This window comes from Callionymus lyra, chromosome 17, assembly GCF_982586985.1.
Source record: "Callionymus lyra chromosome 17, fCalLyr1.hap1.1, whole genome shotgun sequence".
Lineage (NCBI taxonomy): Eukaryota > Metazoa > Chordata > Actinopteri > Syngnathiformes > Callionymidae > Callionymus > Callionymus lyra.
The window spans coordinates 9,570,705-9,586,650 of record NC_141834.1 but is presented as its reverse complement, the minus strand read 5'-3'; the positions used below and the strand labels follow the sequence as shown (position 1 = coordinate 9,586,650).

The window sequence follows — 15,946 nt, the reverse complement described above, 5'->3', positions numbered from 1 at the left end:
CAAGCATATCAGAATCAGAAACTTTGATTGCCACAACAAGAAGTTTTTTGTGGTGGCAGGACATTATAGGTAAGTCATTTATATTTATAGAGCGCTTTTCCAGACCAGGGCCACAAAGCTCTTAAACAATCAAATCAATACTCAATAAAATATACACTTAAAACTTCAAAATAACACCAAGAACAACACAGGAGTTCCAGAAAATGTTATTAAGGAATTCAACGCATCAAGTCAACACAAAATAAGTAAGGAAGTAAGTAAGTAAGTAATTTTTATTTGTATAGCGCTTTTCCAGGCCAGGGTCACAAAGTGATTATACAATCAAAACAATATTCAATAAAGTATATACTTTAAAGGTCAAGATAAAACTGATAACACAACAGGAGTTCCAGAAAATCAAGGAAAAGCCTGAACAAATAAAAACGTCTTAAGATGTTATATTATTATTATTTATTTATATATTTAATTCAATTCAATTTTATTTAAAGTGTCTTATCATAACAAAGTTATCTCAAGACACTATACAGTTGAAGTAAGACTATAGTTGATTAAGGAAAAATAGATCCCAGCAATTCAACTAAATTCATTCATTTTCATTTAAATGTTATTGTTATTATTATTATAAGCACCATACTACTACTACTACTACTACTACTACTACTAATAATAATAATAAGTCAGTTGCTATATTGTTGCCTTTAACAACATGTATTTTCATATGTAAAGTCGATTTATCATTTGAAGAATAAAATGAGGTGCATGTTTGTTAAACTTTTATGTATCAATAAACATTGATGTAATGCGAGATTTGCTCTTTATTACTGAAAAATAATATGTTGGTACATTATGTTCCAAATAGGTTCGCATGGTTGGATTGACAACAAGTCACTTTTCTGCACTTATTTGACTTTAAAACACTAAATAATGTCACGATTTTGAGTTTGAAACATGTTAAGATGTCACTGTATTTACACCCAAATTACATGATTAAAAATGATCAAATATATATATAAATGTTTAATTTTATTCGAACTTCAATGAGGGATATTTGCGCAAACCTTAAAGGATGTTTAAGTTTATTTTTGAGTAAATAAAACCAGATCAAAGGAAGAAAGAGAGCGACACCAGCGAGCTCTGGGAAGAGAGCGAGAGAGTAAGAGAGAGAGAGACATGGCGCCTCGATGCTGCGCTCGCTGAGCCAGTGTTTGGAGCCGGTTAGAAAGATCCTGAGCGGGCGCACGGGAATAAAAAAACAAACATGGTGAACACGAGGAAGAACTCACGACCCGTGAGCACCCCCTTCATCTCCTCCCGGACCCGGTCGTCGTCGAGAATCCTGCGAGACACTGAGGAACATGTAAGAAGCCGGGTTTCCTTTCTCTGCCGGCGAGCTAGCTGCTATAGTTTTGCAGCAGCCATTGGCCTCAGTTCCCCCCTTCTTCTCCCGTCTTTTTATCCGAAGAATGGCGACACGAATGCACTTGACACCACCATGGCACCATGAGAATATTAATAAACATGTTTGTGCTTCGGTTCGTCCCTCCATCCGTCACACTAGCTTCAGTTGACGGGCTGTCAAACCACAAGCTAACTCCTGGTTAGCCTAAGTTGAGTTTCCCTTTGTGTTTGGTTATTTCCCTCTGTGTGTTTACTAGTGTAAATAACGTTTTTAACTAACGTCATGTTTAGTTTTCACCCTGTGACCCTAGAGTGACCCCACACCAAGGTATTTATCGTGTTATTACGTTTTTTTCAGTGAGGTTTAACGAGTTGTAGCTTTGTAGGTTACAGCTAGCAAGTTAGCTAGCAGTGGGGGAAGGGAGTCCCCCCCTCTGGTTCACAACAGTTGGCTGGCTCTTGTCCCATATTCAGAGGCTCTGAACTTGGTGAACTCTCCGAGGATAAACATAAACAATAATATTCACCGAGCATGCGATGTTTTTGGTCGATTCATTTAACATTGGGATTGAGATGATTGTATTCGATCGGCGGTACAAGCTGCAGATCTCACTTCTTCCTCAATTCATTTTAAAAATATATTTATTTATTGGATTGCTTTTCAATAACTTCCAGATTTCTTGGGTTAATTTAGAGAAAAAAACAAACAGTGCCAGATCATTGTACTCGATCATTTGCATTTGACACACATTTTAAATAAAAAAATGTTCACATCCAAATGGAGTTATTAATAATTTCTATATGTAATACATTTTCTTTCTCAACTCTATCTTCCAGATGTTTTCATCAATTCCCTCAAAAGTAGAATGAAGTCATTGTACTCGATCAGCTGCTAAATATACACCTATAGTTTTTATTTCTCACATTCAAATTAATTATTTTATTTAAATATGGTATTTTCTTTTCAATAATTTGCAGATTTATCTGGTCAATTTTTTAAAAAATCAGTGAGAGATCATTGTTCTCAATAAGTTGTGTCAGATACACATTTTGTTCAATTTTTCTCACATCATAATAGAGTAATTCATAATTTATATATGTAATTTTAATTAAATAATTTTTTTTCCCTTCAATATCTTCCAGATGTTTTCATAAATTCCCTCAAAAGTAGAATGAAGTCATTTCACTTGATCAGCTGCAACATGTACACCTATAGTTTTTATTTCTCACAATAAAATTAATTATTATATGTAAATATGGTCTTTTCTTTTCAATAACTTGCAGATTTATCTGGTCAATTTATTTAAAAATCATTGAGAGATCGTTGTACTCATCCAGTTGTGTCAGATACACATTTTGTTCAATTTTTCTCACATCCTAATAGAGTAATTAATAATTTATATATGTAATTTTAAATAAATATTTTTTTTTCCCTTCAATATCTTCCAGATGTTTAGATCAATTCCCTCAAAAGTAGAATGGAGTCATTGTACTTGATCAGCTGCAAATGTTCAAATAGTTATTCATCATTTCTATATGTAAAACTTGTTTTTGTCTTATCAATGGTTTCCAGATGTACTGGTCAGTTCCCTCAAGATCAGTGTGAGATCATTGTTCTCATCAAGTTGTGTCAGATACACATTTTGTTCAATTTTTCTCACATCCTAATAGAGTAATTCATCATTTATATGTAATATGTAATTTTAAATAAATAAATTTTTTTCCCCTTCAATATCTTCCAGATGTTTAGATCAATTCCCTCAAAAGTAGAATGGAGTCATTGTACTCGATAAGCTGCAAAATATACACCTATAATTTTCATTTCTCACATTAAAATTAATTATTATGTGTAAATATGGTATTTTCTTTTCAATAACTCGCAGATTTATCTGGTCAATTTATTAAAAATCAGTGAGAGGTCATTGTACTGCATTGTATTTTATTTTAAAAATGTTCACCTCCAAATAGAGTTATCAATCATTTCTATGTGAACATTTTTTTTCGTCTTATTAATGGCTTCCAGATGTATTGGTCGGTTCCCTCAAGATCAGTGTGAGAACATTGTTCTCAATAAGTTGTGTCAGATACACATTTTGTTCATTTTTTCTCACATCTAAATAGAGTTATTGATAATTTCTATATGCAATAAATTGACTTTTTGCCCTCAATATTTTCCCGATGTTTTCATCTATTCCCTCAAAAGTAGAATGAAGTCATTTTACTCGATCAGCTGCAAAATATACACCTATTGTTTTTATTTCTCAAATTTAAATTAATTATTTTATGTAAATATTGCATTTTCTTTTTCAATAACTTGCAGATTTATATGGTCAATTTATAAAAAAAAAAATTGCATTTCACACACATTTTATTTAAAAAATGTTCACTTCCAAATAGAGTTATTCATCATTTCTATGTATAAAAAACGTATTCGTCTTATCAATGGCTTCCAGATGTATTGTTCAGTTCCCTCAAGATCAGTGTGAGATCATTGTTCTCATTCAGTTGTGTTTGATACACTCCTTTTTTTAAATTTTGTCACATCTAAATAGATTTATTTATAATATCTATATGTAAAAATATATACCCCTCCATTGCTTTCATATGTTTTCATCAACTCACTTAGGTTGGATGTAGGATGGGATAATTGTATTGGATACAAAATCCACCTTATTGTGTATTTTTCACATCTCAATTAATTTAAAAAATGTTTTTTTAGTATATATTATTGATTTAATATATGTAAGGAATTTTCTTATCAATAACTTCACGATTTATTTTTGGGTAAATTCACCCAAAATCAGTGAAAAATAATTGTACTCAGTTGGGGATTTATTTCCTCACATCTCAAGTGATTTTTCTTTTGTGATCATTTTTATATTATTATTATTATTATAACAGAATAAGTTATTATTAAACTACAATATTTTAATGTAAATATTGTCTTTTTCCTTAATAAATTCAAGACTTTTGGGGTCTATTCACTGAGTTCATAGTTCTCTTCCACCTGCATAAGCTGCAACTTTTTATTTAATATGTAAACTTTCTTCAGAATGATAACTTGTTGATGATCCGCAACACTGGACCTACGGAGGTTCTCGCCAGTTTCAGTCATTACGTATTGATCAAAGCCTTTGCTGCCGTCGGAGCGAATATCTGTCCAATATCCGATGTCAAACTAACTTCACAGTGGGGATCTATATTACGAAAGATAATATTGTTTGAGTGGTGTCTGGCGTTTGACCTCTCTGACACTCTTTGTCTCAAAACGTAAACACCGAGGGCGTGCGAAGCATGTGAAGTGTTTCCACAACATCGAATGAACTTGGATCTCACTTCATCGTGTCTCACTTTGGAATCAGTAAAACTATGACCTTACTTTTAATCATTACAATTATGGACATTGTTTGTGTTTGTGACCCTGGTCTAGAAAGGCGCTATATAAATAGAGATTATTATTATTATTATTATTATTAACTTGGTTTAAAAAAAAAAAAGATGATTACAATTAAAGAAAAAAGTAAGGTAATAATAAGTAATAATTGTCTGTTCTACTTCAAAATCCACCTTATTTTGAAAATGACCAGTGAATAAACTTTTTAAATTAAAATGCTTTTGACATTTCTTAAGTACAAATGGTTGATGAGATTTTATATAACTCCAGAATCCTATATGACCCTTTACTTTGTATTTTTAAAATAATGTATATCCTTAATAAAGTGAAACTCTATTAATCTGTGCCTTTTACAAGCAAAAAATGTATCTCAGTCGTGGAATCGGACCACTACAGTATGTTAAAGGTCAAAGAGAAGTATTTTGAAAAAATATGAGACCTTTTTTTTGAAATATTTTAAAATAATATTTATTTTTAAAGGAAAGACTCATTTATTGGAGTTACTGGATTAAATGTATAATTGGGTGTACTTATTGTATTAATGTAAAGTTTGTTTTTTGTTTGTTTTGTTTGACTGATGGAATTTTCTGTCTGAATGTTACATAACTAGCTAAAAAGTTTAAGATGTTTAAAAAAGTAAATGGAGACAATGTTCAAATTGTCTTAAATTCCTTTGTAATCCATGTTAACGGTGCTAAACATTTATTCTGAGCTATTATTCTAAGCTGTCAGCAATATTTTCCTGTTGATCTTGATTTTACTTGTAAAAGGAAAGAATAAATCCTCATTTTCTGTGCTTGACAAAAGTGTCTGGCATATACAATGCAATTCTTGTTCACTCAAGGAGGGATTTTTGTCTCATCAGAAACGGGAGCAAGTGTTTAATTTGAGAGATAAAAAGTTTAGTGAATAGAAATCCTCTTGCTAACCTTGTCGCTCGCGCAGCTTGGATGTATTTAAGCCTGCCTGCATTTTCACATCTTTTATGCAGTGTTTCTGGTGTTTGCAAGCACAGCAGACAGTTGCCTATGACAACTGAATCCAGCTTCTATGTTTGTGTGGGAGCATCTAAGGACAAGATGCTTTTTTTGTTGTATTTCTTGTTGGTTATGTTATTCAGAATGATGGATATTTCACTTGTGGTAGCCAATATTTAATTTGTCGTAAGCAACAAACTAAACTCTATTTCTGCATACACAGCATTTTTCCCACGATATTTAATCGATATTTAACATCACTATATCAAGGAGAAATCTCAAAATGATAAGACTTTCAAATCATATTTTATCATAGTTATTTTTTGGTTTATATTTCAAATAAATTTGCAAAATATATTACCAATTAACATGCAAATATTCACTGCATTTGTTCATTTTTGTGTTGCAAATTAACTTCAGAAATCCTCAGTCATAATGTCCTCCATTAAAGAACAATAAGATCCAGCTATCTATCCTGGCGATGACTGAGAACCAGAGGATACAGTTAACTCCAGCAACTTTTAAAGCTGATGCTTAAACATATTTTGGTTTCAAAACAAATGAAAGAGTCAAGAGTCTGTAGATTCTGCACCACCAAATTCAAGTACTCGGGCAATACTACAAATATGTCAGTGTTCTTATAGTTTGCAATGAATCGTATTGTCATCCCTGTATACTGATATGTATCACATTGTCAGGTTCTTGCCAATATATACCCCTAATTTACAGTGTACAGCAGTTCCATTTGAATAAAAGATTATTACAAACTTTTTTTTTCATACATATGTATTTCCCTATTCACAGAAGGAACCTGTCAGTGATGTGAGCAGTTCAAGTAGCCCACGGATGCAGCCTCCCTCCAAGCGGACTCGAAGGCAGACTGCTTCCGAGCCTAGTTCTAGTGATACTTCGCCTTCCCCTCAGGCGAAGGGACAGAGGGTCAGCTGGGGTCTCCCCACTTACCGCACAAGGTCAGAGCCGAATTCACAATTGTTCATCCAGTAAATACAATATAAAATGAAGTGTGAAATAATAAAAGTTAAATTGATATTTTTGTTCCAGGTTATCATCTCGTATTATGCAGAATGGACACGGTAATATGAAGCCTTTCTGTTTGTAGACGTGGGCATATCTAGCATAATAATAATAATAACTAAATTCAAGTCTAAATTGTTTATGTTGCTGCCGCAGCTCATATAAACCGTTGGAGTGGTGACAGTGGAGACCACTCTCGAATGAATGGTCATGTGGAGCTAAAGAGGACTGGCCAGGTGAGAAAGAAGAAGTTTGAACACCTGAACCAGAGTCTGCTCTTCGACCAACTGGTCAACAGGTAAGATGGAAGTTACTCTCATGAATGTAGAATTGTTCTGTATTTTCTTCATTACCCCAAGGACTTAAGGAATTATGTTAAATGTCTTAAAATAAAAGAATAAAAGTTAAACACTTATTTTGATCTTTTAAGTATTTATTTTATTGGGTATTGTTTTGATTGTTGAAGCGCTTTGTGACCCTGGTCTGGAAAAGCACTCTACAAATATAATTTACTTAATTACTTTCAAAGGATTAAACATTTATGCTTCATTTTTAAATGGCAATGTTACAGAGTTTAACATTCGGTAGAATCCAAAACCAGGTAGTAAAGCATTCAGAGAAAAAGACAATTAAGAACTTATAAAGCCAAGTTGCCATGTATTAATAGTTACATATTATTTCAAGGTTTGAATGAACTGTACAAAACCTGTTCTATGCATTAGGTTAAAATCATTTTTGAATGATGCACCTGAAGCATGTTACTGTTTTACATTCTTTGCTCTTCTTTATAATAATTTATATAATCCCGGACAAAATACAAAAGAAAACGTATTCTACTCAAACATATTTATTATTTATTAGCAGAAATTAAAAGGAAGTTCTCTCGAAAATATAAATAATCCTTGAGAAGGTTAAATTATGTCTTGCCTCATTAGTAAATAGTAGTAGTATTAAATCATTGTTAATGGCTTTGTTTGGTTGTGTTAAATCCTGGTCATGATGGGCCAGGAATCAGCCAGTGAAAAGCTAGAATAGAATAGAATAGAAAAGAATACGTTTATTCATCCCCAGAGGGGAAACACACTTTTACAACAGCACATTGAGAATAAAGTGCAAGGAAAAAAAGAAATAATAAAAGAGATAATAAAATAAAACGATCTTAAAAATATACAAATTATTTACAATATTAAAAAATTAACACTATTAACAGAATAAAATAAAATAAAAACACACGAGAAATGGTTAAATGTTACAAAATGTTGTGGATTGTAATGGTCTTGATGCAAGAAATATTTTAGAGACATATTCATTTGTTGAGTCAGTTAATGTATTTCTATAGGGAGCAAGTCACATGTCTATTTTGTTATATATAGAGAGAGTTAAAATGAATCTGACGATCTCGTTCCTGAAAAATTCTCTTACTGATAATTGTATTTATTGATAAAAAAAAAGCAATTGATAAGATAGTTCTGATGTGCAGTTGTTGAACATCTAAAACGAACTTCAATGTTACCAACACAAGTATTCTCTCCTCGCCCAAAAAGATAACATGGACTCAGTATTTGATATCGAATACAGATGTTCACCCAAAGGCACATAACCTGGAAACAGTCCAAGTTTTGAGCTGCTCTAGAATGAAGAGTTCTTCCGTTTGTAATTCCGCGTCACTCTCGTCTGTATGCAGCACTGCCGAAGCCGTCCTCCAAGAGATGGACAACATCAGTAGCATCAGGCAGAACCGAGAGGTCGAGCGACTGCGCATGTGGACCGGAGACACCGAGGAGGTTCGCTGATTTAACGCCATATATAAATAAGAGTCATCAAAACAGCATAGAATGTCCAGTGATTTCATGGATTCTCTCTTCACCAGGAAAACATCGACATGTATTCTCGAGTGAAGCGCAGGAAATCATTGCGTAGAGGCAATTTCAGCATCCCCGCACACCACAAAGCCATGAATAAAACGGAGGATGAAGAGGAAGGGACGGAAGGTTTGTTCCTTTAAAAAAGAAAAAATGTAATTCTCACTTTCATGGGAACTTTATTTGTGGTTCTTGTAGAGAGTCAATAACAGAAGTGGCTCAGGTCAACAAGTCAGTAGGATCTTTTAAGGCACAGTTATCACAGGATTTTTCTAACTGACTTCATGTTTTAGTCCATATTTTAGTTTTTGCGTTTTTATTCTTTTTTGTGTTTTTCACATATTGTCCTAAGATGAATTGACTCTTTCTACTATAAAATTTCTTTGCATTGTTACTTGTAAGTACTTGAGTCACACGAATTAACTCAGATGATTAGACGATGATTTCTTGTTTTCTGTCGAGCAATATTAATTTATCGTAAAGTCCAATATAATACTTTTCTGTTAAGCAAATCTTTGTCTGATTACATTTATTTTTGTAAAGCCATATTTTGGTGTATCCATAGGAATCATTTATTGTTTGTAAATATAGAAATAATTTGTTTTTGTTGGTCAATTTCATGGTATTTATTTCCCAAAAATGTATAAAACTCATCTGTTACTGCATACTTTTGGAATAAGTACACAAAAAAATTACTCATCTCTCACTGTTTTCATTTTTAAACTTCAGAATCTCACGGAGAGGAAGAAGAGGGGGATGCGGAGGAGGATGACGAGGACGATGAAGAGGATGAAGCAGAAGAGGCAGGAGAGGAAAATGATAGGCCGTACAACTTGAGGCAGCGTAAGACGGTGCAGAGATACCAGGCCCCGCCCATAGGTAAACACTATTTTTTTTTCTTCCCTCCAACGTTCATCAAATCCTCATGAATTGTTTTTTTTTTCATTTTTCAGAGCCAGTCAACCGAAAACAGAGCAATCCCTCACTTTTTGACACACACAGATCCCCAGCAAGAAGAAGCCATATAAGGTTAGTCGACTATTTATGTCCTTCTCATTTTGAGACTGTTACTAATAATTTAAACCATTTTATATAAATGGTGATTAAGAAAATTCATAGTTGGCTCTTTATATGTTCTGAGTTTTGAAAGAAAGCGATGTTTCCGAGTATATCTCCTAGAAAAGTCGGCTACAATAATTTTTAGTGTGAACCTGTAAAGTTTCAATAAATGATTGATGAAGCTTATTTTCCTATTCTTCCTAAAAGTTGAAGCAAAGTAAGACAGTTTCTCTTTCATGTTTTATGCCTGTTAAAAAAGTTCAAACTTTTAAAATAAAGTTATCATAAAGACGACTTGGAAAAATATCTGTCCCCCTTTTCCAGAGTGAAGAAACATGCCATTCACAGCAGTGACACAACATCGTCTTCAGACGAGGAGCGATTTGAAAGGAGAAAAAGCAAAAGCATGACACGAGCGAGAAACAGGTGCCAAAGAAAAAAAATCTCTCCCCGTCTTTAATCATTTGCTTTTTATCATGTCAAATTGCGGTCTAACGATCCTTTTGGGGGTTGCAGATGTTTGCCAATGAACTTGACGGCTGAGGATTTAGCCAGCGGGGTTCTGCGAGATCGCTCGAAAGTCGGTGCCAGCTTGGCCGATGTGGATCCCATGAACCTCGATACCTCTGTGAGTAAAAGAGTTGTAAAGCAGCAGCCTTTTTTTTTTTTTTTAGCTTGTTATCGCAATGTGAAAAACTGTTTTTTTTGGTGGATATTCTTTTAGTAATTCCCTTTTTTGTTCCTTTTGTGTCATCATCAGGTGAAGTTCAACAGTGTGGGTGGTCTTAAAAATCACATTAAGGCGCTGAAGGAGATGGTTGTGTTTCCTTTGCTTTATCCGGAGGTGTTTGAGAAATTCAAGATTCAACCACCGAGGTAAGTGAATTCACAGCTTTCAGGTTTTTCTTCTGGAGTCTTGGCGGGGAAAAACTTGAGATGAATATAAATATAACCACTAGAGGGTTCTGTCTCGATTCAAACACCACCTAATAGAATAACCTCAAAGCCCTTCCTGTAGTTATCAGACAAAGATGATTATTCTTCCAACTTCAAATAGGTACTGAATTATAGCCAACATAACGGATAAATCACAAAGCTTAATGTGCTGTATATTCCAGAATATAAGGTGCACTTAAAATCCTTGAACTTTCTTTATAAGCCTTATGTTTTAATGCCGGTTTTACTTTTTGACCTTGAGCCGACTTTATGTTGGACGATCTGTCAAAAATATTCAGTCATGAATTCCAACTGTGCTGCAAAGAAGGGGGATTTATTCCTAAGTTTATTTTTTGATAATCCATTGATAAGCGTTAAAAGCTTTCCTGCCTCCCAGCGATCCAACAATCTTTATCTCTTTTCCCTTGTCGTCTTTTTAGGGGATGTTTGTTTTATGGGCCTCCGGGAACCGGGAAGACGCTGGTGGCACGGGCTCTCGCCAACGAGTGCAGCCAAGGTGACCGCAAGGTTTCTTTCTTCATGAGAAAAGGAGCCGATTGCCTCAGCAAGTGGGTCGGCGAGTCCGAACGGCAGCTGCGCCTGCTCTTCGACCAGGTATACATATCGATCCGCAGTTTTGATGAACGATCCACTGGAAGTTCTGTTTTTTTTAAGCAACAAATCTTGTGTTGGGGATTCACAGGCTTACTTGATGAGGCCGTCAATCATTTTCTTTGACGAAATCGATGGTTTGGCTCCAGTACGTTCCAGCAGGCAAGACCAGATACACAGGTAAGGCAGCAAAATCTCCAATTGAAGCTTTTATGTCATGAAATTTGCTTCACTTTTTAATCAAAACTTTCATGAAGTAGAAAAGGTTTAGTTACAAAAATATTGTGAATCAAAATCAGATGTATTTGCTATGCGTTACTATGTGATCAAAACAACATTTCTATTTGATTTATTAGAGATAAAGAAAAAAATATCACTTCCATAATACTGTTTACTCGACTGTGCCGGCCATAGAAACTAACATAAAAATATAACTTTTTTTAATATTTATTATAGCCGTATAGTTTTTGTCACTAGCGCATCATATTGAATTGTTGCCTGGTGCCATCACATGTCTTCCTTCTTTATGCTGAGCATTAAATAATTCAACACTTTTTCTTTCCATTGGAACTCGGTGTGAGTTATTCCTGCTGGTATCTCTTGTACTTCATAACCTCATGTGATTGTGACTTTCCTCTCCTCCTTCGCTTCCTCCAGTTCGATCGTGTCCACTCTGCTGGCCTTGATGGATGGCTTGGACAGTCGTGGGGAGATAGTAGTCATCGGTGCTACAAACAGACTTGACTCTATTGACCCAGCACTCAGGAGGCCTGGACGGTTTGACCGGGAGTTTCTGTTCAACCTGCCTGACAAGAAGGTGAGATCTATGTTTTAATAATGACAAAATTCGGCGATACTTCGTCTTCTCTTAAGGTCACAGTTTTCCTTGGCCATTTAACTCGATTCTCACCGAGGATAATGTTCCCCGTTACAAAGGCAGAGTGGGACTAATTGGTCCATCTGGTCCTGGGTCTGCTGTGTAGTAAAACTTTTGAATCTGGATGGTATTCTCTACTGTGGACTGGAATGTGGATTTTTACAGGTTGAAGTTTAGTCAATTAAACACTTTTGTATTAATATTGTGCTGTAATTAAGAAAGAAAAATCAGGTTTAAGGATTTTAGTGTTAATTAGATCATTGTTTCAACTAATAAATTAAGTTATCAGCTGAGGACCACAAAACAAGTGTTGTTAGGAGGTGGAAACACACAATTTAAAAATGAGAAATCTTGGAAAAAAAATAGTCAATGGAGTGTAAAAGTGTGGGGAATCAATGTCATTTCTTTTAACCCCTGTAATGTCCCTGGGTCATGGTGAATGACCTCAACCGCTGCATATGTATTTATGGAAGGGATAAACAACCAATGCCTGAAAGAAATGTTGTATTAAAAACTCCATTTAATAAAATTAAACATTTCACTTACGGTGCATTAAAAAAGGTTATACTAGCGACTTGTAGTCTGTAAACACATTTCTCCTTACTTTTATACATTCTTTTACATTTATTTTCAGTCAAACTTTTGTCAATTCAAATTATTTTAGGATACATGGAATTTAGATATGAAATATGAACACTCAATATGAAAAATAGTATCACATTGTTTCCTAAATTTTCAGTAATTTGTGTTTTTGGGGAAATGTTTTAAAATATCCCTGTCAAGTCTACTGTTCTGATTAAAAAACAAAAAAAACAATGCCTTAAAACAAATGTTGCATTTAAAAAACTAATTAAAATAAATGATATACATTACTCGCAGTGCATTAAGAAAAGTTAATTTTTTAGTCATGTAAAAAACATTTATCAACTTTTAGTCTGTAATTATCTTTCAAATTCTTTTGACTTGACCTTTTTATTTATAATCTTAATTATTATTATTTGGTCTACATGATATTTAGATCCTTTAATATTAAAAACAAGTGTCATAATGTCTCCTAAATTTTCATAAACGTATGTTATCTGGGAAACATTTAAAAATGTCCCTAACAAGTCTAGTTTTCTGATTAATAAAATAAATAAGTTATTTTTCAATGTATTTTAATAGAAATAAGACGATGCTAACCAGCCACAAGGCCCGATCGACTCCACAATATATAATGTCAGGATCTCTTCATGTTTGCATAGACGCCACCACAGTAATTGTCCAAGTAGGTAGTTGCAAAAATACTTTTTAGGCGTTTATTTACACACCTAAATAGTCTGTGTCTCTGGGGAAGCATAAGATGATTGCATGCAAATGTCTGTACAAGGCGTTCTCATCGGGGCCCAGCAGGAGAGACAAACTGATGCTCAAGTAATTAGTGTTTTACTCACAAGTGTCCTGCAAAGAAATTAGAACATGCAGCCCTTCGGCTATTAAGAGTCTCCCACTGTTTTCTTTTTTTTTCTAGTTGTCGGTTGTTTTGATCCCTCAAGACACTGACAAATCAGATCCTCATTATGTTTCTGGGGAACCGTTGTAAAAACTAAACCAAAGCAGATTTATTGTGATGCATTTCCGAGTTCAACTTTTATCTCGCTCTGGAGGGGAGTCTTGCTGAGCTCCGAGCAGTTGTGATTGCATGTGCATGTGACAGCGAGGGAGATGAACAATCCAGGCTAGGTGACCCCTCTTGATTAAGCCAGTGGGAAGGCGCGCTACACAGCTTGATAAATGATAAGTCATCAATAATGACCTTTTCCAAGAACATTTTCTTTTTTTCTTCCGCTTCGTGTGCTGATGCGAAGCTTCTGTGTCGGTGCAGACGAGCGAAAAAAACCTGTTTGATTTTTAAAAAAAGAAAAGAAAAGTGACACAGTTGTGGCTGTTTAATAAGTGTGATGAAAGAAGATGAAAACTGTTGCCCCGATTCATAAAGAATACCACTTTGTTCTCAGTGTCTACCCATGAAAGTGTCGTCCTGTGGAGACGTCGCGATCCACTGATAACTCTGGGTGTTTCGTGCTGACATGTACGCACTCCAGTGGAGTTCACTGGAGACATTTTGATCTTTCTTTGCTTGTCAGATCCTGCTAACGGCAAGACAAAACTCAAGACATGTTTTTATTGATGGCTTTCATGATGAAATTGTTGTTTTTTTGTGCTTTATTCGTGATAAAAGGGCGTATTTCGCTGACAAAATCCCTTTCGACAGTGGATGTAAATTATGCACTTTTATCTGATTTCAATGTCTTAAAGTGTATATAGTCTTTCATGAACAAGGTTAGATGTATTGATGTTGAAAGACCACGCATTTTCCCATGACACAGTTTGGAGTTTTAAACATCAAACATCACAAATATTGGTGAAAAACACTCAAATTGTTTCTCAGGCTTTGGACGTTTCTCACTATACTTGTAAAATACTTTGCTACATGTAAATGTTGCCATTATTTTTTTTCTATGGTAACGCATCGATACAGTCAACAGCACTTAATTTACTTATTATCTTTATAATGTTCTTTTTTTTGTTGCTTTAAACTTTTATTCAATTTTTATTACTGTTCTTTTATGGTTTATAATTCAATCGTTTAAGTTAAACTTCCAGTCGCTAGATGGCAGCAGTCATTACCTCATCCACTGCCGATTATGTAATGACTGAGGACAAGGGGATACAGTCGACTCCAGGAGCTTTTAAATCTGACGTCTGGACATATTTTGGTTTCAATACAAATGGAAGCAGTCACGCCATTGTCAAGATTAATGTGGCCTGTAAATCTGCATGAGTCGGGGACTCGAACAAAACAACAAATATGTCCTTGTTCCTACATTATTGCAATAAATCCTAAGTATCGTCAGATTCTTGCCAATACACAACCTTGTTTCTCACACCTTGTGTCTTTTCAGGCCAGAAGGCAAATCCTGCAAATCCACACACGGGACTGGAACCCCAAACTTTCTGAGCCATTTATAGATGAGCTTGCAGAAAAATGCGTCGGTAAGAAAACTTTAAACATGTTCTAAACACATACAAAACAAAGGTTAAAACTTCTTTTTTTTTCCCTCGCCACCCAACTCTCAGGCTACTGTGGTGCTGACATCAAAGCACTTTGTACAGAGGCAGCCTTGGTGGCGCTGCGCCGCCGCTACCCACAGATCTACGGCAGCAGCGTCAAACTGAAGCTGGACGTCACCTCAATTGTCCTCGGGCCCGGCGACTTCAGCAAGGCCATGAAGACAATCGTTCCAGCTTCCCAGAGAGCCCTCGCCCCCTCGGGCAGAGCTCTGTCCTCCCCCCTCCGGCCTTTGCTGGCCAGCTCTCTCTCCTTGGTGCTTAAAGCTCTTTTCCGGGTCTTTCCACACGCTCATTCAACAGACCAGGACCACACTCACGGTAGGTGTCCAAACAAATGATTTTAATTTACACTATTAAAGTTTTGCTTTAAATAAGTTAATGCTTTAAACCAGTGTTGAGCAATTACATTTCCCCATGGGTCACGTTTCATCCAGTGGGTGTTAAAGCAAAGTATAAGATCAAGATAAATATACCAAAAATAGTATTTTATTATATATTAAAACGCCTTCTTTAAACTGATATAAAGGAACTTTTTTCAAAATGATTTTTAATGATCACTTAACTTGACTAATGTGTTGCTTTAAGTGTGTCTTAAATTGAAATCTTGTTTACCATAACCACACCAACACTCTGCTGTCATTGGTCAAGCATTGTGGTTTGTCACTGCCTGTCATTAATCCCG

The 15,946-nt window shown here is 34.9% G+C and overlaps 1 protein-coding gene across 2 annotated transcripts in view; it reads left to right on the top strand.

The window, feature by feature from the left end:
• Window positions 1-1,154: 1,154 nt before the first annotated feature.
• The window catches only part of atad2b (ATPase family AAA domain containing 2B), a 62,900-nt gene continuing 48,108 nt past the window's right edge, over window positions 1,155-15,946 (top strand). The window contains exons 1-16 of one of the 2 annotated variants that reach the window (XM_087813061.1): window positions 1,155-1,357; window positions 6,577-6,740; window positions 6,832-6,863; window positions 6,961-7,102; window positions 8,489-8,588; window positions 8,675-8,795; window positions 9,396-9,545; window positions 9,620-9,695; window positions 10,050-10,151; window positions 10,242-10,353; window positions 10,486-10,601; window positions 11,102-11,276; window positions 11,365-11,453; window positions 11,931-12,090; window positions 15,096-15,186; window positions 15,271-15,582. In XM_087813061.1, coding sequence (XP_087669187.1) covers window positions 1,259-1,357; window positions 6,577-6,740; window positions 6,832-6,863; window positions 6,961-7,102; window positions 8,489-8,588; window positions 8,675-8,795; window positions 9,396-9,545; window positions 9,620-9,695; window positions 10,050-10,151; window positions 10,242-10,353; window positions 10,486-10,601; window positions 11,102-11,276; window positions 11,365-11,453; window positions 11,931-12,090; window positions 15,096-15,186; window positions 15,271-15,582 — 2,041 coding nt within the window. In that variant the 5' untranslated portion in view covers window positions 1,155-1,258. Of the gene's footprint in view, window positions 1,358-6,573; window positions 6,741-6,831; window positions 6,864-6,960; window positions 7,103-8,488; window positions 8,589-8,674; window positions 8,796-9,395; window positions 9,546-9,619; window positions 9,696-10,049; window positions 10,152-10,241; window positions 10,354-10,485; window positions 10,602-11,101; window positions 11,277-11,364; window positions 11,454-11,930; window positions 12,091-15,095; window positions 15,187-15,270; window positions 15,583-15,946 lie in introns of both variants that reach the window. The other variant, XM_087813060.1, reaches the window with a different exon arrangement.